At 45.8% G+C, this 23,992-nt stretch overlaps 1 protein-coding gene across 2 annotated transcripts in view; it reads right to left on the bottom strand.

Annotated features, from left to right (window-relative positions):
• The window catches only part of ADCY2 (adenylate cyclase 2), a 420,540-nt gene that overhangs the window by 52,379 nt on the left and 344,169 nt on the right, over positions 1 to 23,992 (bottom strand). For both annotated transcript variants that reach the window (XM_047768054.1, XM_047768133.1), the window contains exons 16-18: positions 16,300 to 16,437; positions 6,993 to 7,112; positions 1,030 to 1,199 (exon numbers count right to left, since the gene is read on the bottom strand). In XM_047768054.1, coding sequence (XP_047624010.1) covers positions 1,030 to 1,199; positions 6,993 to 7,112; positions 16,300 to 16,437 — 428 coding nt within the window. The remainder of the gene's footprint in view (positions 1 to 1,029; positions 1,200 to 6,992; positions 7,113 to 16,299; positions 16,438 to 23,992) is intronic.

Here is a 23,992-nt window from a genome sequence, read left to right as displayed (position 1 = left end):
TAATAGGAAACTTCATAAATCCAAGTGTGGACCTGGGGGGATGATTCTTTTTTTCTTTTTTTTTTTTTTCTTTTTAGGGCCATACCTGCCACTTATGGAAGTTCCCAGGCTAGGGGTTGAATTGGAGCTGCAGCTGCTGGCCCCGGGGCCACAGCCACAGCACCGTCACGTCCTTAACCTGCTGAGTGAGGCCAGGGATGGAACCCACATCCTTACCAAGACAATGTCAGGTCCTTAACCTGCTGAGTGAGGCCAGGGATGGAACCCATATCCTTACCAAGACAATGTCAGGTCCTTAACCTCTAAGCCACAGTGGGAACTCATGAAGAATGAAGCTACTACATGGAAAGAGGTAGTCCTAAGGTCGGCAGAGTAAACGCAATCATATCCTTTCTTGGAAGTCAATTTCCTCTTAGAACAGAGAACTGGCCACAGTTGCTGATGCTCCCTCCTCATGAAGATGTTTGGGAATCTCCAGTAAGAAAATCTACACTATAATTTGTGAATGCAACCACTCATTTCCCCAGTATTTTTCTGGAAACGGATTCAGCTGTTCAGGGCAGCAGCACTGCCCTGCCTGGTACATCTCTCAGTGTCTGGAGGCACTTTTGGTCGGGACTTGAGGGGATGGATTGTCTGGCACCCAGTGGGTGGAGGCCAGGGACGCTGCTAAATAAATGTCAATGCACAGGACAATGCCCTCTGTCCGCCCCCCCCCCATATTCAGTCCAAGATATCAATATTGCTGAAGGTGAAAAAAAGATTACTCTCATCAATATAGTACATATTATACCACACATCGTCACTCTAAACCATTTCATGGCTTCCGATTGTCTGTGATAATTCACATTACGTAATCTATAACAGAAACACGCAGCATCCTGAACCACCCCTTGGAAGAAGCTCTCGCACACTGATTTCCAAGGACGACGGCCCCTCTCACTGGCCTTCGCTCCACAGACAAGCACTCCTGCTCTCCGCCTCCCAGGAAGGAACTCAAGGAAAGAGAAGGACGAGGAAGCAGGTTACCTCTCAAACAGGACCTGGCTGTAGCCATCCAGGAGGTGCGCGTGAGTGTGGAGGAAGACGGCGTTGTAGCCCACCAACGCCGCCATCATGATCAGCATCTTCAGCTCATAATTTATGCGCAGGAAAACCGAACAGGAGATCAGCCCCAGGATGCAGCTGTATATAAAGTACTGCAACAGGGAAACAGGCCAGGTCAAAACTTAGGGCCTCTTCGGAGAAATGCTCAAATCAGAACCCAAACTGGGGACCACGAACCCTCCTGTTGCTGGGAATGTTTGACCACTATGGAGAACAGTACGAAGCTTCCTAAGAAAACTGAAAAAAAAAAAAAAAATAGAGAGCTACGATATGACCCGGCAATCCCTTCCTGGGCATCTATCCAGACAAAACTATAATTCAAAAAGATATATGCACCCCTATGTTCACTGCAGCACTATTCAGAATAGCCAAGACATGGAAAAAGCCTAAATGTCCATTGACAGATGAGTGGATTAAGAAGATGTGGTACTTATATACACTGGAATAGTACTGGGCCATGAAAAAGAATACAATGATGCCCTTTGCAGCAACATGGATGCAACCGGAGATTCTCATACTACGTGAATTAAGTCAGAAAGAGGAAGACAAATACCATATGATATCACTTACATGTGGAATCTAAAACATGGCACGAATTGAACCTGTTTACAAAACACAGACTCACAGATATAGAGAACAGACTTGTGGCTGCCGAGGGAGAGGGGAGAGGGAGTGGGATGGACTAGGAATTGAGGGTTAGTAGATACAAATTATTACACTTAGAATGGATAAGCGGAGTTCCCGTCGTGGCGCAGTGGTTAACGAATCCGACTAGGAACCATGAGGTTGCGGGTTCGGTCCCTGCCCTTGCTCAGTGGGTTAACAATCCGGCGTTGCCGTGAGCTGTGGAGTAGGTTGCAGACGCGGCTCGGATCCCGCGTTGCTGTGGGTCTGGCGTAGGCCGGTGGCTACAGCTCCGATTCGACTCCTAGCCTGGGAACCTCCATATGCCGCGGGAGTGGCCCAAAGAAATAGCAAAAAGACAAAAAAAAAAAAAGAATGGATAAGCAATGAGGTCCTACTGTACAGCACGGGGAACTATATCCAGTCTCTTGGGATAGACCAGGATGGAAGATAATATAACAAAGGGAATATATATGTGTGTGTGTAAATATATATATGCACATATATATGTGTGTGTGTGAATATACATATATTTGCTGTACAGCAGAAATTGGCATAACATTGTAAATCAACTATACTTTAATTAAAAAAATGTTAAAAAAATTGAGGACCTCTGCCAAGCTCATTTGGTCAACCCTAAATTGTGAAACCAGATGCCTTTTTTTGCTCTTTGATCCAGTGGCAAGTGACTAAACACATTTGATTTAGAAAAGAATTACTCATTATATGGCTTGCTCACCCAGCATAGCATGTTAATAAAAATAATCATGCCTATTGCAAAATACTTTTCAAAAGTAAATTTTACAAATCTAAATTGATGACATGTCATCATAAGCAAATGTCATTTGCTTCTCGAAAATGAAAACAACATGACTCGCTACACAATTACAGAATAAAACAGAAGGACAGGATACAGAATCTTTTGTGGGCGTTCAATTATTTATTTTTAATTTTTATTTTTTGGCCATGCCCGCAGCATGTGGAAGTTGCTGGGCCAGGGATTGAACCCGAGTCACAGCAGCAATTGGGGCCATAGCAGAGACAAGGCCAGATCCTAAACTTGCTGCCCTGCCAGGGAACTCTGGGGTCTTTCGATTATTTAATTCATTAAGAGGATACTAATCATTACACGTAGTTGTATTAAAAGTATGAGAAAGCCTAGGTGTTTTATTAAGAGAGGTCCTGAGTTAGAAGGATTATCTAGAACAGGAAGGATTTTTAAAAGTAAAGGCTTTGACCTGGGTGAGTCATGAACACCCCGGAAAGAGACAGGAGCCTGAAGAAATTAAAAACCCAAGTGTGAGAAAAATGCCGGCATGAAGGAGCATCCTTTGTGGTCCACGGGAGCCAGCTGGCTGGCCTGCCCTGTGTTGGCACATTTTTATCTATTTCCCATAACGGACATCGTCTAGACACGAGAGCCTCGGACTCAATCCTGCTCCCATCACTCAGCAGCTGAGATACTTTAGGCCAGTGACCTAACTCGCCTTTGCCTCTGGAGAATGAGGGTAATAATATCTTCCTTCTAGGTCAAGAGCATGTAAAGCTTGGAGGGACTCACTAAATGGAATCAGAGCTCTGTCTCACAAAGGCTTTGTTTGCTGGATCATTTATGTTTTAATCACAAGGGTTAGCTACTACCTCAGCACTCCTGCAGCACGCAGCCAAGTTTAATGATTTTAATAAAATATGGAGCCAATGATGTTTGATAAATCCTGCCTTTACAAAACAGCCCACTGGGGTGGTGCAGTGGGCTAACAATCCAATAGCAGTGGCTTGGGTTGCTGTGGAGGTGCAGGTTTGATTCCTGGCCCAGCACAGTGGGGTAAGCATCCTGCGTTGCCACAGCTGTGGCATAGGTCTCAGCCGTGTATGGCCTTCCATATACTGCAGGTGTGGCCAAAAATAAACAAACCAACCCACAAATAAAATAAAATAAAATTAGCGGCTCCATGTCAGTTTCATTACATGGACTAAGCCATGTGGAAATTGCTTCTTTTGGTCCCTCTAGCCCTTTGTTTGACCTCCCCGGCTAAGGTCATCTACCCTCAGCTAGGAGGGTCCCTGCAGCCCTGTGGGTCCACGCACAGCAGCCTGACAGGGCAGGCTTTTTTTCTGGTGAGTTGAATAAAACACAGGCTTGCATTTTTGTTTTTTTTTCTTTTTAGGGCTGCATCCTTAGCATATGGAAATTCCCAGGCTGGGGGTCAAATTGGAGCTCCAGCTGCCGGCCTATGCCACAGCCACAGCAATGCCAGATCCTACACCACAGCTCGTGGCAAGGCTGGCTCCTTAACCCCATGAGCGGGGCCAGGGATCGAACCCACAGCCTCATGGATACCAGTGGTGTTCGTTTCCACTGAGCCACAAGGGGAACTCTGGGCTTGCACTTTGTGTGGCTTCTTTCATTAGTTCCTTTAGGGGCTGACCCACTATGATATTTTTCCAAGGTCTTCATCCCCACCAAGAGTTTGAGAATCCCTGGCTTATATCCTGCTCGGCAGCCCCTGCAATCACTGTACAACACGACTGCTCTTCAAAAACCAAGAAGTCGCCTTGGGTACAGGCAGCGGGCAAGGTTGCCATTCAGTGTCTGACCCTGCTGCTCAAAAAGCTGCTTGTCTGCACAGCTGACTCAAGGCGCTTCTGTCCCCTGCACAGGTGCCACCTGGATGAATTCTGGTGAAGACCAAAGAAGAGAATAAAACTACAGAGCACAGACCGGCGCCTGGCCCAAGAGAAGCCATATACATTCTGCTATTATTGTTATAAATGGGGGCTCTTTGTAAGATTTGGATTTTTTATGTCAATAAATATATTTAAAATTTTTTAAAAATTAAAGTTCATTTACAAAGTTCTTTCAATTTCTGCTGTACAGCAAAGGGACCCAGTTATACATACATATGCATTCTTTTTTTCACATTATCCTTCATCGTGCCCCATCACAAGTGATCAGATATAGTTCCCCGTCAATAAATACTTTTGAATTAATTAACTGATTTTTAGTTAAGAGTTGATTTACAATGTTGTGTCAATTTCTGCTGTACAGCGTAGTGACTCAGGCATACATATGTGTCATTCTTTTTCTCATATTATCTTCCCTCCTGGTCTATCCCAAGAGACTGGATATAGTTCCCTGTGCGGTACAGTAGGACCTCATTGCTTATCCGTTCTAAAGGTAATAGTGTGCATCTACCAACCCCAATCTCCCCATCCATCTCACTTCTCCCACCCCGCCCTGATTCCCTTTTTTTTTTAAAGGGCCACACCCATGGTGTATGGAAGTTCCCAGGCTGGGGGTTGAATCGGAGCTGTAGGTGCTGGCCTATGCCACAGCCACAGCAACACTGAGCCTTGTCTGTGACCTACACCACAGCCCCTGGCAACACTGGATCGTTAACCCACTGAGTGAGGCCAGGGATCAAACCTGCGTCCTCATGGATACTGGGTGGGTTCGTTACTGCTGAGCCACGACGGGAACTCCACCCCCTCCAATTCTGCTAACATTTTGCTGAAAACCATTCTTAGAATGAATGAAAGTTATCAACAGTTCAGCCAAAGTATTGAGAAACAGAATAAGAAGCCCCTTCCATGAGTGTCTCTATGTGTGCGTGTGTGTATATGGGGGGTTGCCGTAATAGCTCTAGTTTGAAATATGTGCCAATGTCTATAACATATGCTTGCGATTTCATTGGAAAATTCATTCATAGGCTTTTAAAAAGTTTCCACATTTCAAAGATATCTACTAAAATGCCTGTGTTAATGGAAATGAGCCTTTTAGTCCATTTTCTAGTCAACAGCCTTCTAGAACACCTGGAGGCCATGCACAAGGTACTATGGGAATTCATTAAAGGGGGGTTGGGACCCGCCAGGCAGTGCAGTGGGATGTGTGCATGAGGAAGAGTAAGGGGAGAAGGCCGGGCTGGGAGCCCTGGGCACCACCACGTAAGGTGCTGCTCCAGAGAGGTGGCAGGTGTCAAGAATTCTGGCCCTGGGCTCCTGAGCCGAATTCTATTACCACACAATTCCTAGACATCTTACTTTTAGAGCTTGATACAGGTGATAAAATTAATTAGTTTATTTTTTTAGCTTTCTTTACATTTTTAAAATTAAAGTGTAGTTGATTTACAATGTTCTGCCAAATTCTCCCATCAATAAAGTGACGCAGTCATGTGCACGGACATATATGTTTTTTCTATTATCTTCCTTCATGTTGTATCTCAAGAGACTGGATGTAGTTCTCTGCGTCGTGCAATAGGACCTGATTGCTTATCCATTTCGTTTTATTTTAAAATTTCTTATTATAGTTAATTTACAGTGTTCTGTCAAATTCTGCTGTACGGCAACATGATCCAATTATTTATATATATATAATGTATAAAATAGATACATTATTTTCCCCATATTATCTTCCATTATGTTCTATCCCAAGAAGCCGGATATAGTTCCCTATGCTGTACAGCAGGACCTCACTGCCTACCTATCCTAAATGTATCAGTTTGCATCTATGAACCCCAAACTCCCCGTCCATCCCACTCCCTCCCCCTCCTCCTTGGCAACTGCAAGTCTGTTCTCCGTGCCTGTGAGTCTGTGTCTGTTTTGTAGATGGGTTCATTTGTGCTCATATTAGTCAATATTTTTATTAACTTTATTTAAATTACCAAGTATGAGTTATTAACATTAGTTACTGTGAAGGTAACTACGTTAAGATGGGTTCCCATTGTTATTGACACTTATCCGATAGCAAATCGATGAAATCAACTTGCATTTGGACAGCAAGGGAAGAGCCACCGTTATCTTCGGCAATTTACTTAAGTATCTTTTGGCCTCAGTTTCCTTCTCTGGAAAATAGGAATTCCAGTATCTAACTCACGGGGTAATTTTGCGGATGCAGTGATAGAAAAAATGCCTGCTAGAGTATGAAATGCCTCCATGGCAGAGATTCTTTCTGATTGATTCTGTTGGGCATTTTTAAATAACTCTGTCTTCTGTTACAGACACGATACATCTGAATGTCGCATTAAGAGAATATAGGTACAAGGCATCCAGGAGAGCCTCAAAAGGCCACTGAAAGGGTGCACATACCGTTTCACTGGTGCCTGCTGGCTGGCGTTTTTACCTGGCCGGGACATACTCAGGTATTGAAACTGGAGAAGAACAGTCACGTCTCCCCGGATGAGGAAGTGGAGGTCACGCCATTCAACAGGTAATAGCAGCAAGGAGAACAACAAAAGCAAGACCAAGGAGGGAAATGTTCTTACCGGCAGGAAAAACAAATTTTGCGCACGCAGAATCGCTGCCTGGTTATTCAAGGCAGAAAGGCTCATGTTTGACGTATTGGCAGTTGGAGGAATTGTTTCCTCTGACTCACTCAGGAAAAACTGCAAAGAAAATGGGTTTTTTCAATGAATGAGTGCAAAGGAGATTGAGGAGTGAGCAGGGGGTGCCAGGCTCACAAACGCCAGTGTTTCTTCCGCCCAATAAGCAGGATTGTGTGCGCGTCCCAGCCCCTTAACGTCCAATGCTAATCCCTTCCTCGTCTCTTTGAGGGTTTCTATGGAAAAAGTCAATTATTGTGCCACACTCTTCAGAGCAGATTCCAGAACTACAGGACTGACGTCAAAGAAAACAGAAGAAAATACAAATTTTAAAGTCAACAAAGCACAGGGTAGAGGGTTTGGTTAGAACTGCACTGGAGGCGGACATTGCCACATTCATTCCCAGACGGTCAGCTCTGCACCCTAAGATCAGAACCTACACAAGGTGTTCCCGCAGTATCTTCACCGTCTTGGCGCAAACGTTAAATGAGTCGATGGAGTTTTTTGTTGTACGAAAATAAAGGAGGGAGTTCCCTGGAGGCTCAGCAGGTTAAGGACCTGGCGTTGTCACTGCTGTGGCTCTGGTTACTGCGACGGCTCAGGTTCTATCCCTGGCCTGGGAATTGTCACATGCCGTGGGCATGGCTAAAACGTGTGTGTGTGTGTATCTCCACATGTATACTTTATCCATATATATATATATATATCTATCTCCATATATATAGTCACATATATATCGATATCTATATAGATAAAGTGATTTGATGAGCAAAATGCAATAACTGCCATCAACATTTGACTCTGTTATTTGTGAGTGCTTGGCAGCTCAGGGTCATGAGGGATTGAATTTGGAGAGAATGGATGCTCCTAGGACTACTGGTCCTAATTTTAAGAAGGGAAATAATCCCGAGAAAGTAAAGATGATTAGCTCTTAATAATTGCTACCAACACAGCACCGGAAGGAAACTGTTGGCCAGTTAGAAAGATACGATAGAGTCAATCTCTCCCTTTCTGTCTCTCTCTGTTTCCTAGAGAAGCTGCAGCACAAACTGTTTAGGTGCCCAGGGATCAGTGACCTTCTGTATCGAGGCTGAAGGTCAGAGCGGTGTCCAGTGAGGGTAAACCGGGGACCCACCTGGGGGATGGTTCTCTTATGAAAGTAGTTCATCTCCTCCAGGAACCTAGGTTGGGTATTCTGCACAAGGCTAACCATTCAAACCCAAGGTCTGCAAAGTTACACTTCCCTGTATCGTTTCTATGGTTGCTTTTGTTTGCTTCCTTCATTTGCGCAGGTAAATAAGAAGGCATTTACTTCTGCTCAGATTCCAGGAAGGATACTTAATACCGTGTTTCTACCCATTCCATCATTTGATAACATGTGGCAAAACACGGATTTAAAAATCAAATAAATGGAGTAGATTCAGTTATTTACCACTAGAGAACTTATCAAAAACGTCGCAACCCCTGGCTGACACATAAATGTGCTAATTACTTGGAAATACTCTATCAGGAAAAAAATGGAGTATTTGGAGCAAAAATCTGGCTCCAAAATGTTACCAGTGTAGATTGAACAGACCCCACATACTAATGATTTAAATACTAACGAAGCAAGGAACAACACACAGGGAGTTCCTGCTGTGGCACAGTGGGTTAAGGATCTGGTGCTGCCACAGCTGTGGCCTAGGTCGAAGCTGCAGCTTGGATTAAATCCCTGGCCTGGGAACTGCCATGTGCCCTGAGAGTGGCCAAAAAAGACAGAAAGAAAAAAGAAATGACAAAAATAGGAGAACATCTAGTCTGGCAGGTTACTGGTCTTGTGCACCGGAGATCTTAAAACCATTTTGAAAAACCCTGGTTACATCAGCACGTAAAGAAGAAGATAAATTCTTGCGGTACAACGAGTAGAACTAGATCCCGTGAAAATTTGTGCTGCGAGGAGACTACTCAGTCCTCAGGCGGTCTGAACTTGAAAAACAGTGGAGAGCTTCAGTCGCTAGGTCCAGGGATGCTTCATTAACCCTCTTCTGCCACCTTTTTTCTAGGATTTAACTACCCTGGAAATCAAGAACCTCCTCATTCTGTTTAGGTGGCATCACACTGCCGTTTGGATTCAGTTTCCCTCTGCGGTCCTCTTTGGCACTTTCAAATAAGAAAGTCTTAATTAGAGCCAAAGTTCCAGGATTGTCCATCCCACATTTATCCCTCTCTCTTCCAGTTTAATGTGTGACAGTTTTCTGCACGGCATGAATTTCTGGTCTCAGAAATAATTACAGGAGCTCTTCTCTGCCCCTATTTTAATATTCTACAGCCTTTGTCATAATTGGGCGAATGCTAGCCTCGTCTTGGACAGGATGTTCTGATTAAGAGCATACTTTTAGCTCTACTTCCAAATGTTTTCCCAGGCCATGGAAAACATCTCAGAATTCTATTTTTTCAAATAATATCAAATCGTGAGCATGTTATTTCATACTGTGTTTTGGGTCATCACCGCCTGTCATTTGGTTGGAGTTAGAAGCAATTAGCTAATTAGAATTAGACTACCAATGAACTGCTAGTTAACTACGGCTAAATCCTTGTCCATGTGGCTCACAAAGCTGGGCTCCTTATAGCATTCTCCGGGAAGTGTCTCAGAAGAGATTGCAAAACGCTGCGAGGTGTCACATGACAACGTTGTCAAAATGTCAGGAAAAAAATGGCAGAGGATTTGAGCTACTCCAACATGGTTCTAAACAGTCAGCTGGAAACTAAAATGGAACAAAACACACATCTTTTGCAATTTGGTCTCCAAACACCCATATTTGAAAAAAAAAAAAAATCTGGAGAACATTGTTTGTCTCCATTTTTTATTGGGGTGTTTGAGTTCCGTGGGCAAACACCAGAATGTCCTGGTAGGAGTTCCTGCCCTGGCTCAGCAGTAACAAACCCAACTAGTATCCATGAGGATTTGGGTTCAATCCCTGGCCTCGCTCAGTGGGTTAAAGATCCGGTGTTGCCGTGAGCTGTGGTGTAGATCGCAGACGTGGCTCAGGTCCTGCGTTGCTGTGGCTGTGGCATTGGCTGGCAGCTGCAGCTTCAATTCGATCCCTAGTCTGGGAACTTCCATATGTTGCTCATGTGGCCCTAAAAAACAAAAATAAAATAAGATAAAGTCCTGTAAGAACTCTCGCAACTCATTGAAAATGAAACTGACCAGGACATCTTGTCATTTTATTTATTTATTTATTTATTTATTTACACTTTTTGCCTTTTCCAGGGCCGCTCCTGCAGCACATGGAGGCTCCTAGGCCAGGGGTCCAATCAGAGCTGCAGCCGCTGGCCTATGCCACAGCCACAGCAACGCGGGATCCGGGCCGACTCTGCAACCTACACCACAGCTCACGGCCACGCCCGATCCTTAACCCACTGAGCAAGGTCAGGGATCGAACCCGCAACCTCATGGTTCCTAGTCAGATTCGCTAACCACTGCGCCACAACGAGACCTCCCATGTTGTCATTTATATTAGTGTGTAAGTGGAGTTAAAAAGAACACCATCCCTGTGGACTCTGGCTCTTGCAAGGACTATGAAAGTTCTGCCTCGGGATAAACATTCGTGACTAAGAATCCACGTGCAGGCTGCGTGTGGGCTGGTCCATCTACACAGTCCGTGGCAGAGGGTGCCCGGGGGTTGGCCTCAGCCCTCAGACCATCCTAATGCTCCTCTTGCCTCTCAGGTAAAGAGGGTGATGGCAGGTGATGATAGAAAAGCAGTTAATAAGGGCCATTTGCCACTGGCTGGAAAAATCCAGGGCAAACGGTGAGCTTCCCCTGCTATGGTGGGATTATGCATCAAAGAGAAACGAAGAATCTTCAAAACATTATTTGAAGTGAAATAAGCCAGATACAAAAAGACAAACACCATGGGATCTCATGGGTGGGATATTCTAGAATCGGCAGGTTCATCCTAACGGAAAGCAGAGTAAGCTGTTATGGGGGGGGAGGGGGGCAGGGAAACGGGGAGTGGGGAGTTGTTCACAAGCACAGAATTTCTGAGATGAGAAAGTTCTGGAAGCAGATAACAGTGACGGTACATGACACTGCAAATGTACTTAACGCCCTGAACTACACACTTAAAAGTGGCTAAAATGATAAACTTTATGTTACACATATTTTCCTGAAAGGCACAATAACAAACATTGAAAACAGAAAAGAAGGGACACAAAGGAGGAAAAGAAAAGCATTATTGCCTTGTCCCTAAAAGACACTTTGAAATCACAAAAGCTACAGAAGAGGATCTGAATGAGGCTGTGGCTTTAAAAAGATGAGGTTTCAGAGTTCCCATCATGGTGCAGTGGTTAATGAATCTGCCTAGGAACCATGAGGTTGCGGGTTTGATCCCTGACCTTGCTCAGTGGGTTAAGGATCCGGCGTTGCTGTGAGCAGTGGTGTAGGTCACAGATGCAGCTCGGATCCCATGTTGCTGTGGCTTTGGCATAGGTCGGTGGCTACAGCTCCGATTCAATCCCTAGCCTGGGAACCTCCATATGCCACAGGAATGGCTCTAGAAAAGGCAACAAGACAAAACAAAATTAATAATAATAATAATAATAATAATAATAATAATAATAAAGATGAGGTTTCATGACAGAGAATGCATTTTTCTTCCTGGTGATATCAGCCAAGCGTGAAGGCTGCCCCCCCGCTGCCAACCCGCACATCAGAGCTGCTATTCCTATTGGCATGTGAGTCTGGTGCCTGGATGAGCCTCAGTGGGTTAAGAACTACTAAGAAATGGCAAAACTACAGCTTGAGAGTAGGGCTCAGTTAGTCTCAAAAGAAACTGTATTATCAAAAGAAGTACCAAGGAGTTCCCCTGTGGTGCTTTTGCTACAGCGGCTTGGGTCACTGCTGTGGCACGAGTTTGATACCTGGCCTCAGGAACTTCTGCACACCGTGGGTGCAGCCACAAAAAAAAAAAAAAAAAAAAGAAAGGAAAAAGGACCAAGACAAGGTTTAAAAGCTATACTGCTTTTAAACAGAAGCCCCTCCACGATGGAGAGTCTGAAGTGGGGTTAGGAAAAACGGCACGGAAGCACCGCTGGGCACCTTTAATGGCATCCAGGTAAAGACTGGTTGTACCTGCATCCCCAGCAGGTGGGGATTCTGCCTTCCCCCAATGCGATGAGGGACCTGGAGCCCCTCTGCCCTATGTGGTACCCCACTGATGCTCACTTCCCCCTGCCCCGGTCTGAGTGCTGCACCCTCTGGTGATGTGTGTGACCTGAGGGAGGTCACAGCACCATGCAGTGTGGCTGGGGACACAGGACCTAGTGTCTGCCTCAAGCGGTCAAAACTCAAGAGGTCAGGGATCTGAGCAGCTGGGGAGGACTTCTCTGTAAGTCATTGGATGTGATCAAAGATGGCGCCCTGATGGACAAGCCCTTCCCCTCCTGCAATTAACAAGACACGACAAGAAAGCGCAATGACCAGGGAAAGTTATTTCCTTTCTCTACCTAATGCAGGGTTTCACACTGTTTTGTGATGTTTCTTTGGAATAAATACAAGAGGAGCATCCACATGAGAAGGACCCACTGATTTCAACAGGTATCAAGAAAAATAACCGGCAGAAAAAAATTCGCTTAGCGTATTTCTTGCCCCACAGTCTCCGATGCTGCAGGAGTTAGCTTGGTACAGGGCGCAAAGCTTATTTCATTCTTTCTCAAAGCATATCCACCACACTTTAAAAGTGTCTCCCATAGATTTCTTTACTTCACTTGGCAACACCCCTCTTTTTGAGGAAGGACAATGACACTAGAAGATGCATGTCTGGCACGAAAGATGCACTTCTTCTCTCCAAAGGCATCCCAGTTACTGTAAACAAAGACATCTACTCCTAGATGCTTATTAGCTCATCCAATATTTATAGACAGTGATTCAACTGCCCATCAACCAGGAACTATCCTAGGAGCAATACAATCAGCTCTCACATCAGACCTGTTTCCCATTTAGATTCTGTCTTTTAAAAATTCGGTGAGAAATAGTGGTTTTATGAGGTCAAACGGGATTACATTCAAAATGTTTCCTTCTACCCAAGCTGCCATTTTCTCCTTGAGTAACTAGCGAATGGCCCCCCCTTACAGAGAAGGTACTTTCCTAGGACACATGACAGAATAAAGAAACAAAGACCCCACTCTTAGGGGTGTGGATGTTTTGCTAAAAGCCGTGTCTGCTCTCCGGACATGTGCACAGGTGAGTGAACACACTCCTGAGGAGGAGGAGGCTGAGTTACAAGGCTGTGGGGCGACACTCCTTGTCAGAGCAAGGATGCCAAGAGCTTTCTTGGCATCTGTCAGAATCACTCAGAACTCTGGCCAATGCTGCCCTGCAGGTCTGTCACAGCTGTCCCTTGCGGCTTGATTTACCAAGCTCTCCTTGGAGCTGGCTGGCACTTTCTCCTGGGAAGCTGGACACAGGGCACTGAGGCTATAACATACGCATGCATGTTACAAAGTCCAGCATGAGGAGCCCATTTTAGGAAACGCTCCTGTTTCCAGAGGCTCTCAGCCCTGCCCTTGGCCTCTCGGTCCATCTTCCTCTCGGGTGATATATTCATGGTCATGCAAGAGCCACAGTATCACCTGTGCAGGAAAGCTAGGGGTCCTAACGGCTGGGAATACACCTGCTCTTCCAGGAAAGTTCCCTTGTCTGGTCTTTAGTCCTTCATCTCACATTCCCCACGCCCACCAAGGCGGCCCCAGTTCTGAAGACAGCTCTGGGGCCACAGTCAAAGTCTCCTGGGGTCGCCAGGCAGACAGCCCTTGGCCCATGGTCTGGGGCTCTTGGGAGCAGGTGCTGCAAACCTGGGACATGTCTGCCACGGGAAGTCTCTCTCAAGCAGGGTCATTCCGAGGGAATTACCTATCCAGACCGGGACAATTCCCCAGCTCTCTCCCAATCATAGTTAAGTCCCTTTTGGAAATAAATGATGTCATGATCCAGGTGTGCCTGAGACCAGACGAGGAGGCCTCCATCCCTGGAGGAAGGTCCCATCATCTCTGGAGCAGAAAAGTGGCCTTGGATGCTGTGAACATCGCAGATGGGAGAGGAAGCCAGGAAGAGGGCCAGGATGGAGGAGCTGCCACTGTGAACTTGACACAGCAGGACAACTCCACGCAGGATGCAAGACCAAGGGCCAGCTGGTCCAGGGGGCAAGCCAGCTGTCTGCCTGGGCTTGACTGACGGGCCCTCCCCCGCCAAAGGCACCATCAGTTCTCGCTGTACAGGAGCAGCTGCGAGCAGCCTTATCCTGAGCTGAGCTCCGAGGCTGAGCAGGTGGCAGGAGGACGGCATCGTCACGGTGACAGCCCTTAGTGGCCCGTGCCCAGGAGGACCTACATTGGGGCCTGTCCTCGTGTCCTTTCTCAAGGGAGCTACTGGAGGGAGATGGGCTGTGTGGTCATGCGAGGCGGAAGGGGCCAGCCTCCCTGTCCTCCAGTTAACCACGTGGGAGGACACCTGGGAATCCAGGCTCCCACCTGCTGATGGGAGAGAAGGGGGAGGGCAAGCTGGACCTCCTGTGCCACCTTCTTCCAGGTGTCCTTGAGATGGAGGTCTCAGCAGAGAGGAGTAGAGGAAGAAAAGGGCCATCCCAGCCCTGCAGCTGGCACTGCCGCCCATCTGCTTCCAGCTGGCATCGCCTCACCTGCATCTCCAGGTGTGTTTGGAGAAATTATACTATTTCTAGTACACCGCTGAGGACAGATCCCAAGTAAATGCTCAAGGTCCTTCTCTACTTCTTCAGCCTTATTATTACTATTATTTTTTATTGGCTGCCCCTGTGGTATATGGACGTTCCTGGGCCAGGGACTGAATCTGAACCTACACCGGATCCTTAACCCACTGTGCCAGGCCGGGGATCAAACCTGAGCCTCTTCAGGGACCCGAGCTGCTGCAGTTGGAGTCTTTTTTTTTTTTTTTTGGTCTTTTGTCTTTTTAGGGCGGCACCCATGGCATACGGAGGTTCCCAAGCTAGGGGTCCAACTGGAGCTGTAGCTGCTGGCCTACGCCAGAGCCACAGCAACGCGGGATCTGAGCCATGTCTGCGACCTACACCACAGCTCACAGGAATGCAGGATCCTTAACCCACTGAACGAGGCCGGGGATCAAACCTGCATCCTCATGAGTACTAGTTGGGTTCGTTAACTGCTGAGCCATGATGGGAACTCCTGTAGTTGGAGTCTTAACGCATTCTGCCATAGTAGGAACTCCCCTTCAGCCTTATTTTTTGCTACTTCTCAGTACAAACTGTCCTAGAAGCTAAATGTCTCCCCTCTGTCTCATCCTCCACCCACCACCTAGAGAAACTCCTTCTGCCCAGCCTTTAGAGTTCCATCCCTTGGACCCTGAGCCCTTTGTCCTTGCCCTGCCCTTCCATTGATGGCTTGCAGACGCTTTTCTAAGAGTTTACCCAGCTGTATATAGATATATAGATATGTATATATACTTTTTTTTTCCTGAATGAATGCTCATAGTCTCATCTGTGCAAACTATTGAACATATGTGCCTCTTCTCCTCAACCTCATTTCATGCTTCTGGAAGGCAAGGAGTGTACTTGTGACACGGTGGTTCCCACCGAGCCAAGTGCCCAGCATATAAAGGATCACAACGCCTCATGGGTGAGGGTGAAAATGCCAGAGTAATGAGCACGATGCATCTCCGTGTGCACTGATGGCCTGTCTGGTTTCAAGGCAATGCCAATAAAAATACGCACAGAGTAAGAGCGACCAGTGGTTAAATATCTACCGAATGCCTGATGCCGTCCCAAGTGTGGTAAGAGCATCAGTTCACTTACCCTCACATCCACCGTGGCAGAGAAGTGTCTGCTCCTGTTTTTGAGAAGGGAAGTGGGGCCTGTGGAGGTTTACTGACATTTTTCAGTAAAATCAGGAGCCGAAGTTGGAAATCAGTCCCTTTCAGCTCCAGAGCAGGAGAGCCTCCCACTCTCCTTACTGTGCTGGTCCTGCTATCCCAGAGCGATGACCCTGCTGACACTGGATGGCCTTTCCGTATCTCGGAGCCAGGACAGCTAGGAGGTGGCCTCCCTCCCTCCCTCCCTTGCAGGTGCATCTGCAGGCAGCATCCTTTCCCTTCGAGAAGCCGCTGCTGCAGAGGTTGGATGCTGAATTTAACAGGCAGCAAGCGGTGTTGCTCAAGGAGCTACGGGCAAAGTCTGGAAACCGCATGGGACAGGAGCCGCCCGGGGCCCTGACTCACCATGTTGACCACGGCCATGGTTAATATAATGGCTGTGGTGACGACCGTCAGGGAGATGCGAGGCCAGGGCCGGTTGGCAATGATGCTAGATGACTTCAAAAGCCACAGGAGGGAGGCGGAGGCTTTTTTGCTGCATTGCTGGGAGGAGAGAGGAAGAAAAAGAAAAGCATTGCTATTTTATGTATTTTCTCAAAATTGTGAAGGATGCTTACAACCACAAGCTGCACGAATATTCTTTGCAGGTTAACTAAGTAGACTAGGTTGGCATCCTTGTTCCATATCAGGAACAAATAATGACACTTCTATGACCAATCAGGGATGTGCATGTATGTCCTTGAAAGTGGCCCTGAAATTATGTTTAAGAATTCTTCTGGTAAAGGAAAAATACGTCAGCTAATTAAACCCCTCTGGAGGATGCGTTGGGTGTCAGATCACAGCTGTGAGGAAGGAGTTGTCATAAATTCAGATGTTTTTCGTAGACAGCTAATCCTAAGAATACAAACGGCCCATAAAAGCATTTGCTGCCTGGAGTTCCCGCTGTGGTGCAGTAGGTTAAGAATCCAATTGCAGTAGCTTGGGTCACTGCAGAGGCCTGGGTTCAATCCTTGGCCCAACACAGTGGCTTAAAGGATCTGGCACTGCTGCAGCTGCAGTCAGACTCAACCCCTGCCCTGGAAACTTCCATACGCCAAGGGTGCAGCCATAAAAAAAAAAATATCAGTGCCTGTACCTGTGACGGTGACACCCAGAGTTCTAGCTGTGGGTTTTGGTGACAACTTCATCTGTTCCTGTCCTGTGAGGGCTTCACCCACGTGGAGAAGCACCATTTCTTATGACAAACATTTTTATTTATTAAATTTTATTTTTTTATTTTTTGGGGGGGTAAAAGGAGAGAAAGATAGCTTTATTGCTTTTGCCAGGCAAAGGGGGTGGGGGAGGGCACAGCAGGCTAGTGCCTTAAAGGCTGTGCCCTCCAAAATTTTATTTTTAATTGTGTTTAAAAACCGTTTACCCTCTTAACGATTTTAAGCGCACAGTGCAGGAGGGTTCACACCTTTCCACCGCTGTGTTACAGATTTCTAGAACTTTTATCTCATACGACTGAAACTCCACACCCATTAAACAACGCCCCGTCCCCTGGCCACCAGCAGGCTCCCTTTTGTCTTTGAGAGCTGGACCATTCCAGGGACTTGTGGAAGTGGAATCCTGCCGTGTTTATCTTGCCGTGTCTGCTTATTTCCCTTGGCATCGTGGTTCTCCAGGTTCGTCCAAGTTGTAGCTTATGATGGGATTTCCTTCTTTTTATAAGGCTGAAGAGCATTCCACTGTAGGCACAGCCCACACTGAGTTTATCTGCTCATCTGCGGATGGACACTGGTGGTGCTTTCAACTGCGGGCCACAGTGAAAAACGTCGCAAGGAGTAGCATTATGATGTCTGAGAAGCTCTTCTGACACAGAAGGAACCGCAGTCTTCATAGAATGCCAGCCAGCATTCCCTCACCATCTTCTGTGGGCCAGACCCCGCCCTGTGGAAACTCAGCTATGGGCTAACCTCATCCTCCAGGTCACCTGCCTGGGGAGGTGCCACTGTGATGCTCACCTTCGTCCAGGTGCTGGGAGAGCAGAAGTAGGGCGAGCCCTAACATGTGGGTGATGCAAAGCTGGTCTGTGCCAGGCACTCCTGTGGCGATTTACATGTGTCACCGGATATGACAGGCAGTACCTAAGCTCTCTAAGGATCTAAGTTTTACCCTTGATGCAAAAGGGACTGTGGACTCGAAGCTATGTGTTGAATCATTAAAAAAAAGATATAATTTCAAAAAAAAATGCAGGAGGAATATACTACACCCCTTAACTCGCACCATTTAGTTAATATGATAAAGCTGTTGTGACATCCATAAAATTCAAATGGAGAAAACTCCTTAAGCGTACTAATAAATGGCACCTTTCCTTCTCAGCCTCTTTCCCATTTTCTTTCTGCTTGAGTCTTAAACATACTGTTGACATAAGCATGGCAGTATGTTAAGTGCTGATACGACAATTAAATGAGAGTGTGTCATGCTGAACGCAACCGTGGTTAGAAAGGGAACCAGCCCCGTGGCTCAGGATCAAACCCCCACAGCTGGGAAACTTTCTGCAAGTTAATTATCCTCTCTGGCCTCAGTTTATTCATCTCTAAAATGGGCATAATAAGAGCTCCTGCCCCTTTGGTCTTTTAAGAAAGTTAAATGAACTATATAAGGTGCCCCGGGTGGGACACCTGTGTGAGCTCTTCTCTTTCTATTTGTGAAAACACAACACGTCTCAGAAATGCGTTAGTGACTAGAAATCTATTTGCTTTATATCTACGTAAACACAAAATCATTTTCCCCTCCTTTCCACTATAGTGCCCCCCCCCTTCCAGTTTCTGGGGTAAAGAGATGTCATTTATGCACACAGCCCCTGCTAAATCTAGACTCCCTAGACTCCCAGGGCAGCGTTTAGGGCTCTCTCCTTGGGTCCTTCTCTGGTTTCTCCTGCAGCCTGTCTGGGAGAACTGGCCACTGCTGCCCTGGAGCTGAATTGCTGGCTGGCAGCGGGAGGCGCACTTGGCCTGGCTCTGCAAAGCATCTCCCCAGCAGCCACTTGGGAAGAGTCAGATTTCTGCCTTAAGCCTCTTTCCCAAAGCAGGGTTTGGATGGGGGTTGGTGGTGGCATTAAATCTGCTGTCCAGTAAGCTGCCCTTTAATGCTCTGAACATACAGTATCTTACACCCACCTGCAAATGTACCATTATCACTTAATACAAGCTACTTTAAAGAATATTCATACGACAGACCACAGTTAGATCTTCATTCTGCAGGCGAAGCTGCAACAGAGTGTAAAAAGCTGAACTTTAAATGGGATATCTCAGTCATCTAGCTCATGTTCCATTGGGAAAGGATGGTGTTTGGCGGGATTCTGGCAAATTAAGACCATATGTATGTACGCGCCTCTGAATTGACCAGGATTGGTGTTTTTATTTCACAGAAAATTATTAAAATTGATGCTTTCGTGTCCGTACACAGAAATTATCAATAGATACGATAACGAAAATGTTAAGAGCAGAAAATGCAGAACCACCACTCCTGGAGAATATTTAAATCTAGCTCAGATTCCATATCACAGTCCATTAGGTAAAATTTTATCTGGTTATTACACATATTATTGAAATTATAAAATGTAAAAAAAATACTATTTGCATTTTAAGAATAATGCATGGGCATAACGTTGCCAAACATGCCACCTAATAGGAATGTGTTTATTTGGCTCGCAGACTAGTCATTTGCTGAAGCAGATGTGGGCAGACACACATGATTTTTTCCCCCTGCTTCTGTGACATGCTGGGCAAAAAAATGACAAGCTGGCGGCCCTGGAAACTACTGCCTCTGTGTGCCTACTGTATATGTGGGAGAATGTTCTGGAAAACATGCTCCTGTTCAGCTCTGCAAAGAAGACTCCTTGGAGCTCCTCCCTGAAGGCACATGGGTTTGGCAAGCACTGGGTTCAGGACAACAGACTCAGGACCCAGGAGGCTCAATCGCTTCTCCGATTTAGTCCTCCTGTGTTGTCTCTCAGTGTCCCCCAGACAATCACTGTTTTTTTTTTTTGTCTTTTTTGTCTTGCACCTGCAGCATACGGAGGTTCCCAGGCTTGGTGTCTAATCAGAGCTGTAGCTGCCAGCCTACACCACAGCCACAGCAACACAGGATCTGAGCCGCATCCGCGACCTACACCACAGCTCACAGCCATGCTGGATTCTTAACCCCCTGAGCGAGGCCAGGGATTGAACCTGCAATCTCATGGTTCCTAGTCACATTCGTTTCCACTGTGCCACGATGGGAACTCCTTTTTTTAATTAAAAAAAATTTTTTTGGAGTTCCCGTCGTGGCACAGTGGTTAACGAATCTGACTAGGAACCATGAGGTTGTGGGTTCGGTCCCTGCCCTTGCTCAATGGGTTAACGATCCGGCGTTGCCGTGAGCTGTGGTGTAGGTCGCAGACGCGGCTCAGATCCCGCATTGCTGTGGCTCTGGCGTAGGCCGGTGGCTACAGCTCCGATTGGACCCCTAGCCTGGGAACCTCCATGTGCCGCGGGAGCGGCCCAAAGAAATAGCAAAAAAAGACAAAAAAAAATTTTTTTTTGGTTACTTTTAAACCTATTATGCCAGAGCCTCCCTGTTCGCCAGGTCTTAGAGCCAGGCAGCCTCCTCTAGCTTCACATGCTGTCACCAAGCGGAGGCAAAGTAAACACAGCTGTTCTGAGATCTGAAAACTGGTAACACGGCTGGTGGCAACGGTAAGGGAACGGAAGAGCATGATGGCAGTGTGGACCCCGGACCCAAATGACAGGGCAGGAAGAGGAGGAGGAAGATAAAGAGGCTAGGAGGAAGCGAAGAAACCAACGATGGCTGAGAAGGGGAGAAAAAAGACTTCTCAAGAACCTGACATAGCAGGAATCGCAGGCAAAAAGGGAACATGTGATTCCACTCGTAGCTCTGAATACAAATTACAGCTTGGATGCTGACATGATAATTTAGTTCAGTTTCTCCTGCTTTGGCTTAAAGATTCAAACAATGTCCTCGATGGGAAAATAAGTTTATCAAAATTTACACCCGCCTAATGAAACATGAATGATAACATCTCAAAGACTATTTTGGCATTTATTCCAGAGCTGCTATTCATATGACAATGAGGGCATCTCTCCTATGAGTTCAGGGCGGCCATTCGATTTGATGTTTGCTTTAATCATTGGCATCGTTTCAGACAAATCTGTATATTCTCGGTCTCGAGAGTCAGTGAGGCTCACCGTACCCTATGACGGCCTCTTATTATGCATGTGCACTCACCATGCACCTTCTAGAAATGCTCTTGGCTGTGAATGCCACATCTAGCCACTGATAAAGATGGAATTGGTGCCAATGGTAAGTGGGAGACGTCAAAGGAAAAATAATACAAATTTACATGAAAGCCCTGCTGTGGAGTTGGGGATGGTGAGCAGTGTGGGTTGCTAGACGGGTGTGGGATGAGTCTAAGGGTCTTTGTCTGTCTGGTCCAGGCAGGAGATTCTCCATGCAGAAATAAAATGTTCATACATGGTATTTTGGATCAAAACAAAGTATCTCCACCAAAAATATGTTCCCTTCTTTCTTTCTTTTCCTTCCTTCCTTCCTTCTCTCCCTTCCCTCCCTCTCTCCCTTCCTTCCCTTTTTTGGAAAACTTTGCATTAGAAACAATTGGCAGTTTCTCCGACTAAGATGCCTCATAATTTAATGTGACAGTTATTAAAGCAGATTGTTTTTGCAGGTTCATTAGTGTTCCTTTTGCAAAGAAAATGAGGTGCCTGAAAAGAAGTAGGTGCTTCTATAAAGTGAAGTTGAATAAAATGAAAAAAACATTTCAGAAAGTTACATGTAAGTCACAGCGGCTGAGTAACAAACTTTTATTCTTACAAAAAATCTGAAAATCTTGCCTGAAATAGACAGTGAAGTTTATCAGATAAATATGCACTTTTGTGTACTTGTGTAAAGGAACTTTTTTTTTTTTGTCTTTTTGCCTTTTCTTGCTCCCTCGGCACATGGAGGTTCCCAGGCTAGGGGTCCAATCGGAGCTGTAGCCGCTGGCCTACGCCAGAGCCACAGCAACGCAGGATCCGAGCCGAGTCTGTGACCCACACCACAGCTGATGGCAATGCCAGATCCTTAACCCACTGAGCAAGGCCAGGGATCTAACCCACAACCTCATGACTCCTAGTGGGATTCGTTAACCACTGCGCCAGACGGGAACTCCTAAAGGAACCTTTAACTGGCATTTTAGTTGGGCAAGGACTGTCTTTTTGAATGGCAGCAACCGGCTGCAGCAATAATTACTTGAGACATTTAATGTCGCAGACTGATGCTGTGTACTTTAATTATTTAATTGTACTTGGATTTCCTAATGACTTTTATTTCTCGGTTACATTTTACAACGTCGGCCAAGGTGTTTCTTTTGTACACCTTGGATGAGCCAAGGTCCCCCTCCCTCATCCTCTGCATGGTCCTCATGTCACTGTCCCTCCATCCTGTGTCACCTTTGTCAACATACTTGTCTCTGGCCACATGGAGAGCGGGTTGAGGACAGTGACCAGCTCACACCCATCTTTGTGTTCTTAGAGGCAGCACAGTATTCAGCAAACAGTCGGAACTCAACAGATGCTCTGCTCAATAAGCTCTCTGTCTTCATGATGATCCCCAAGAGAAATCCCCAGGGGTGGGAAACGAAGAAAGAGGTCATTGCTAGAGGGATGGAGGCTGTGATATTGGCCTCAAAGGGCCCTGGAACTTGGCATCACCCAAGGCGTGGGCTTTTAATAGCCACAGGGGCAAGATGTTGCCTTGGGTCTAAAAAGATGGGCATCTGGGACCAAGACCTCTGAATACAACCAGAAGCTTCAGAAGGTTGTTCTTTCCATGTGGAGAAGTCTAGAAGAACCCCACACACTAATAAAGGAAGTATCAAGAGGCCTTCAGTGATAGTTCAAGTGCTAAATATAGGTGTTGGTTTTGAAATCACTGTATCTGCTTCATAGGGAGAATCACTATCATTGAGTGGGTATCAATCAGACCAGAAACCAGAGAAAGTCCTTGGGGTTCTGGCAGAATTGAGAACAGCACTGCTGTGAATGCTACTGTACATCACAGGGAGAGGGGCACATCCCAACTGGGTAGGGGGAAATCCCCAGTGAACATGACCCCACAATAAACAACAATTATGAACTAAATAAGACATTGGAAGAATCAGCAGAAATAACAGAGAATAGAATTAGTACCACAAGACCTGCAAATATGATATCAATCTGAAGCAGCCTATCAAATACAATCAAATTAATCAAAGGGTGGCTTAGAGTTCACAATGAATGAGCAGATAGGAAAAAGGAATGGGCATATTTTAAAAATGAGCTCCATAGACTCCCTAAAGATAAGCTTGTAGATATTTTAAATTAAAAACTCAATAGCTTTGCTGAAAAGGGTGCGATGGCTCTGAGGAAACAACCTGTAGAGCAGCACAGAAATATAAAAAGTATGAAAGAGATGTTGAGGCACAGAAGGCAAAATAAAAAGACTCAATACACTGGGAATGAAAGTTTGAGGAAAGCAGAACAGAAAGACCGGGAAAAAGGCAAAATACAGGGAAATAGGGGACAACAATTTGTGGGTCTGGAGAAGAATATGAGCTTTGAGGGAAAATGAAAGTAAATCTACTGCTTAGTACAAGGAATAGATTGCCCAGGAGAGACAAAGAGCAAATCCTGCAAAAACAATCAGAGAAAAGAAGTTACCAAGGAATGAGAATTAGCGTAGATTTCTTCTCAGTACATTAAAATCCAGCAAAAGAATAGTGATAACAATAATAATAAAAATCATTTAAATTTAGAAAAATCTAAACCACACTATAGTGAAAGGTGGAAAAGGATGATCAGATTTAGCGATTTAGAGCATGATCCTTATATGCTTCAACAAGAAGACGGAGATAACAATGGATCCTGTTCACCATGTATATGCTGCATATTTTATATTAATCCCTACGAGAAAAGACTAGGATACATAGCTGCCAAGTCACTGAGAGAATAAAGAATAAATAAACTCCTTTGGTGCAAAAGGAGGCATCAGAGAAGGAAAAATAAGTAGAAGCAGA

Source organism: Phacochoerus africanus, chromosome 1 (genome assembly GCF_016906955.1).
Source record: "Phacochoerus africanus isolate WHEZ1 chromosome 1, ROS_Pafr_v1, whole genome shotgun sequence".
NCBI classification, from domain to species: Eukaryota; Metazoa; Chordata; class Mammalia; order Artiodactyla; family Suidae; genus Phacochoerus; species Phacochoerus africanus.
This window is presented reverse-complemented; position numbering and strand designations above follow the sequence as displayed.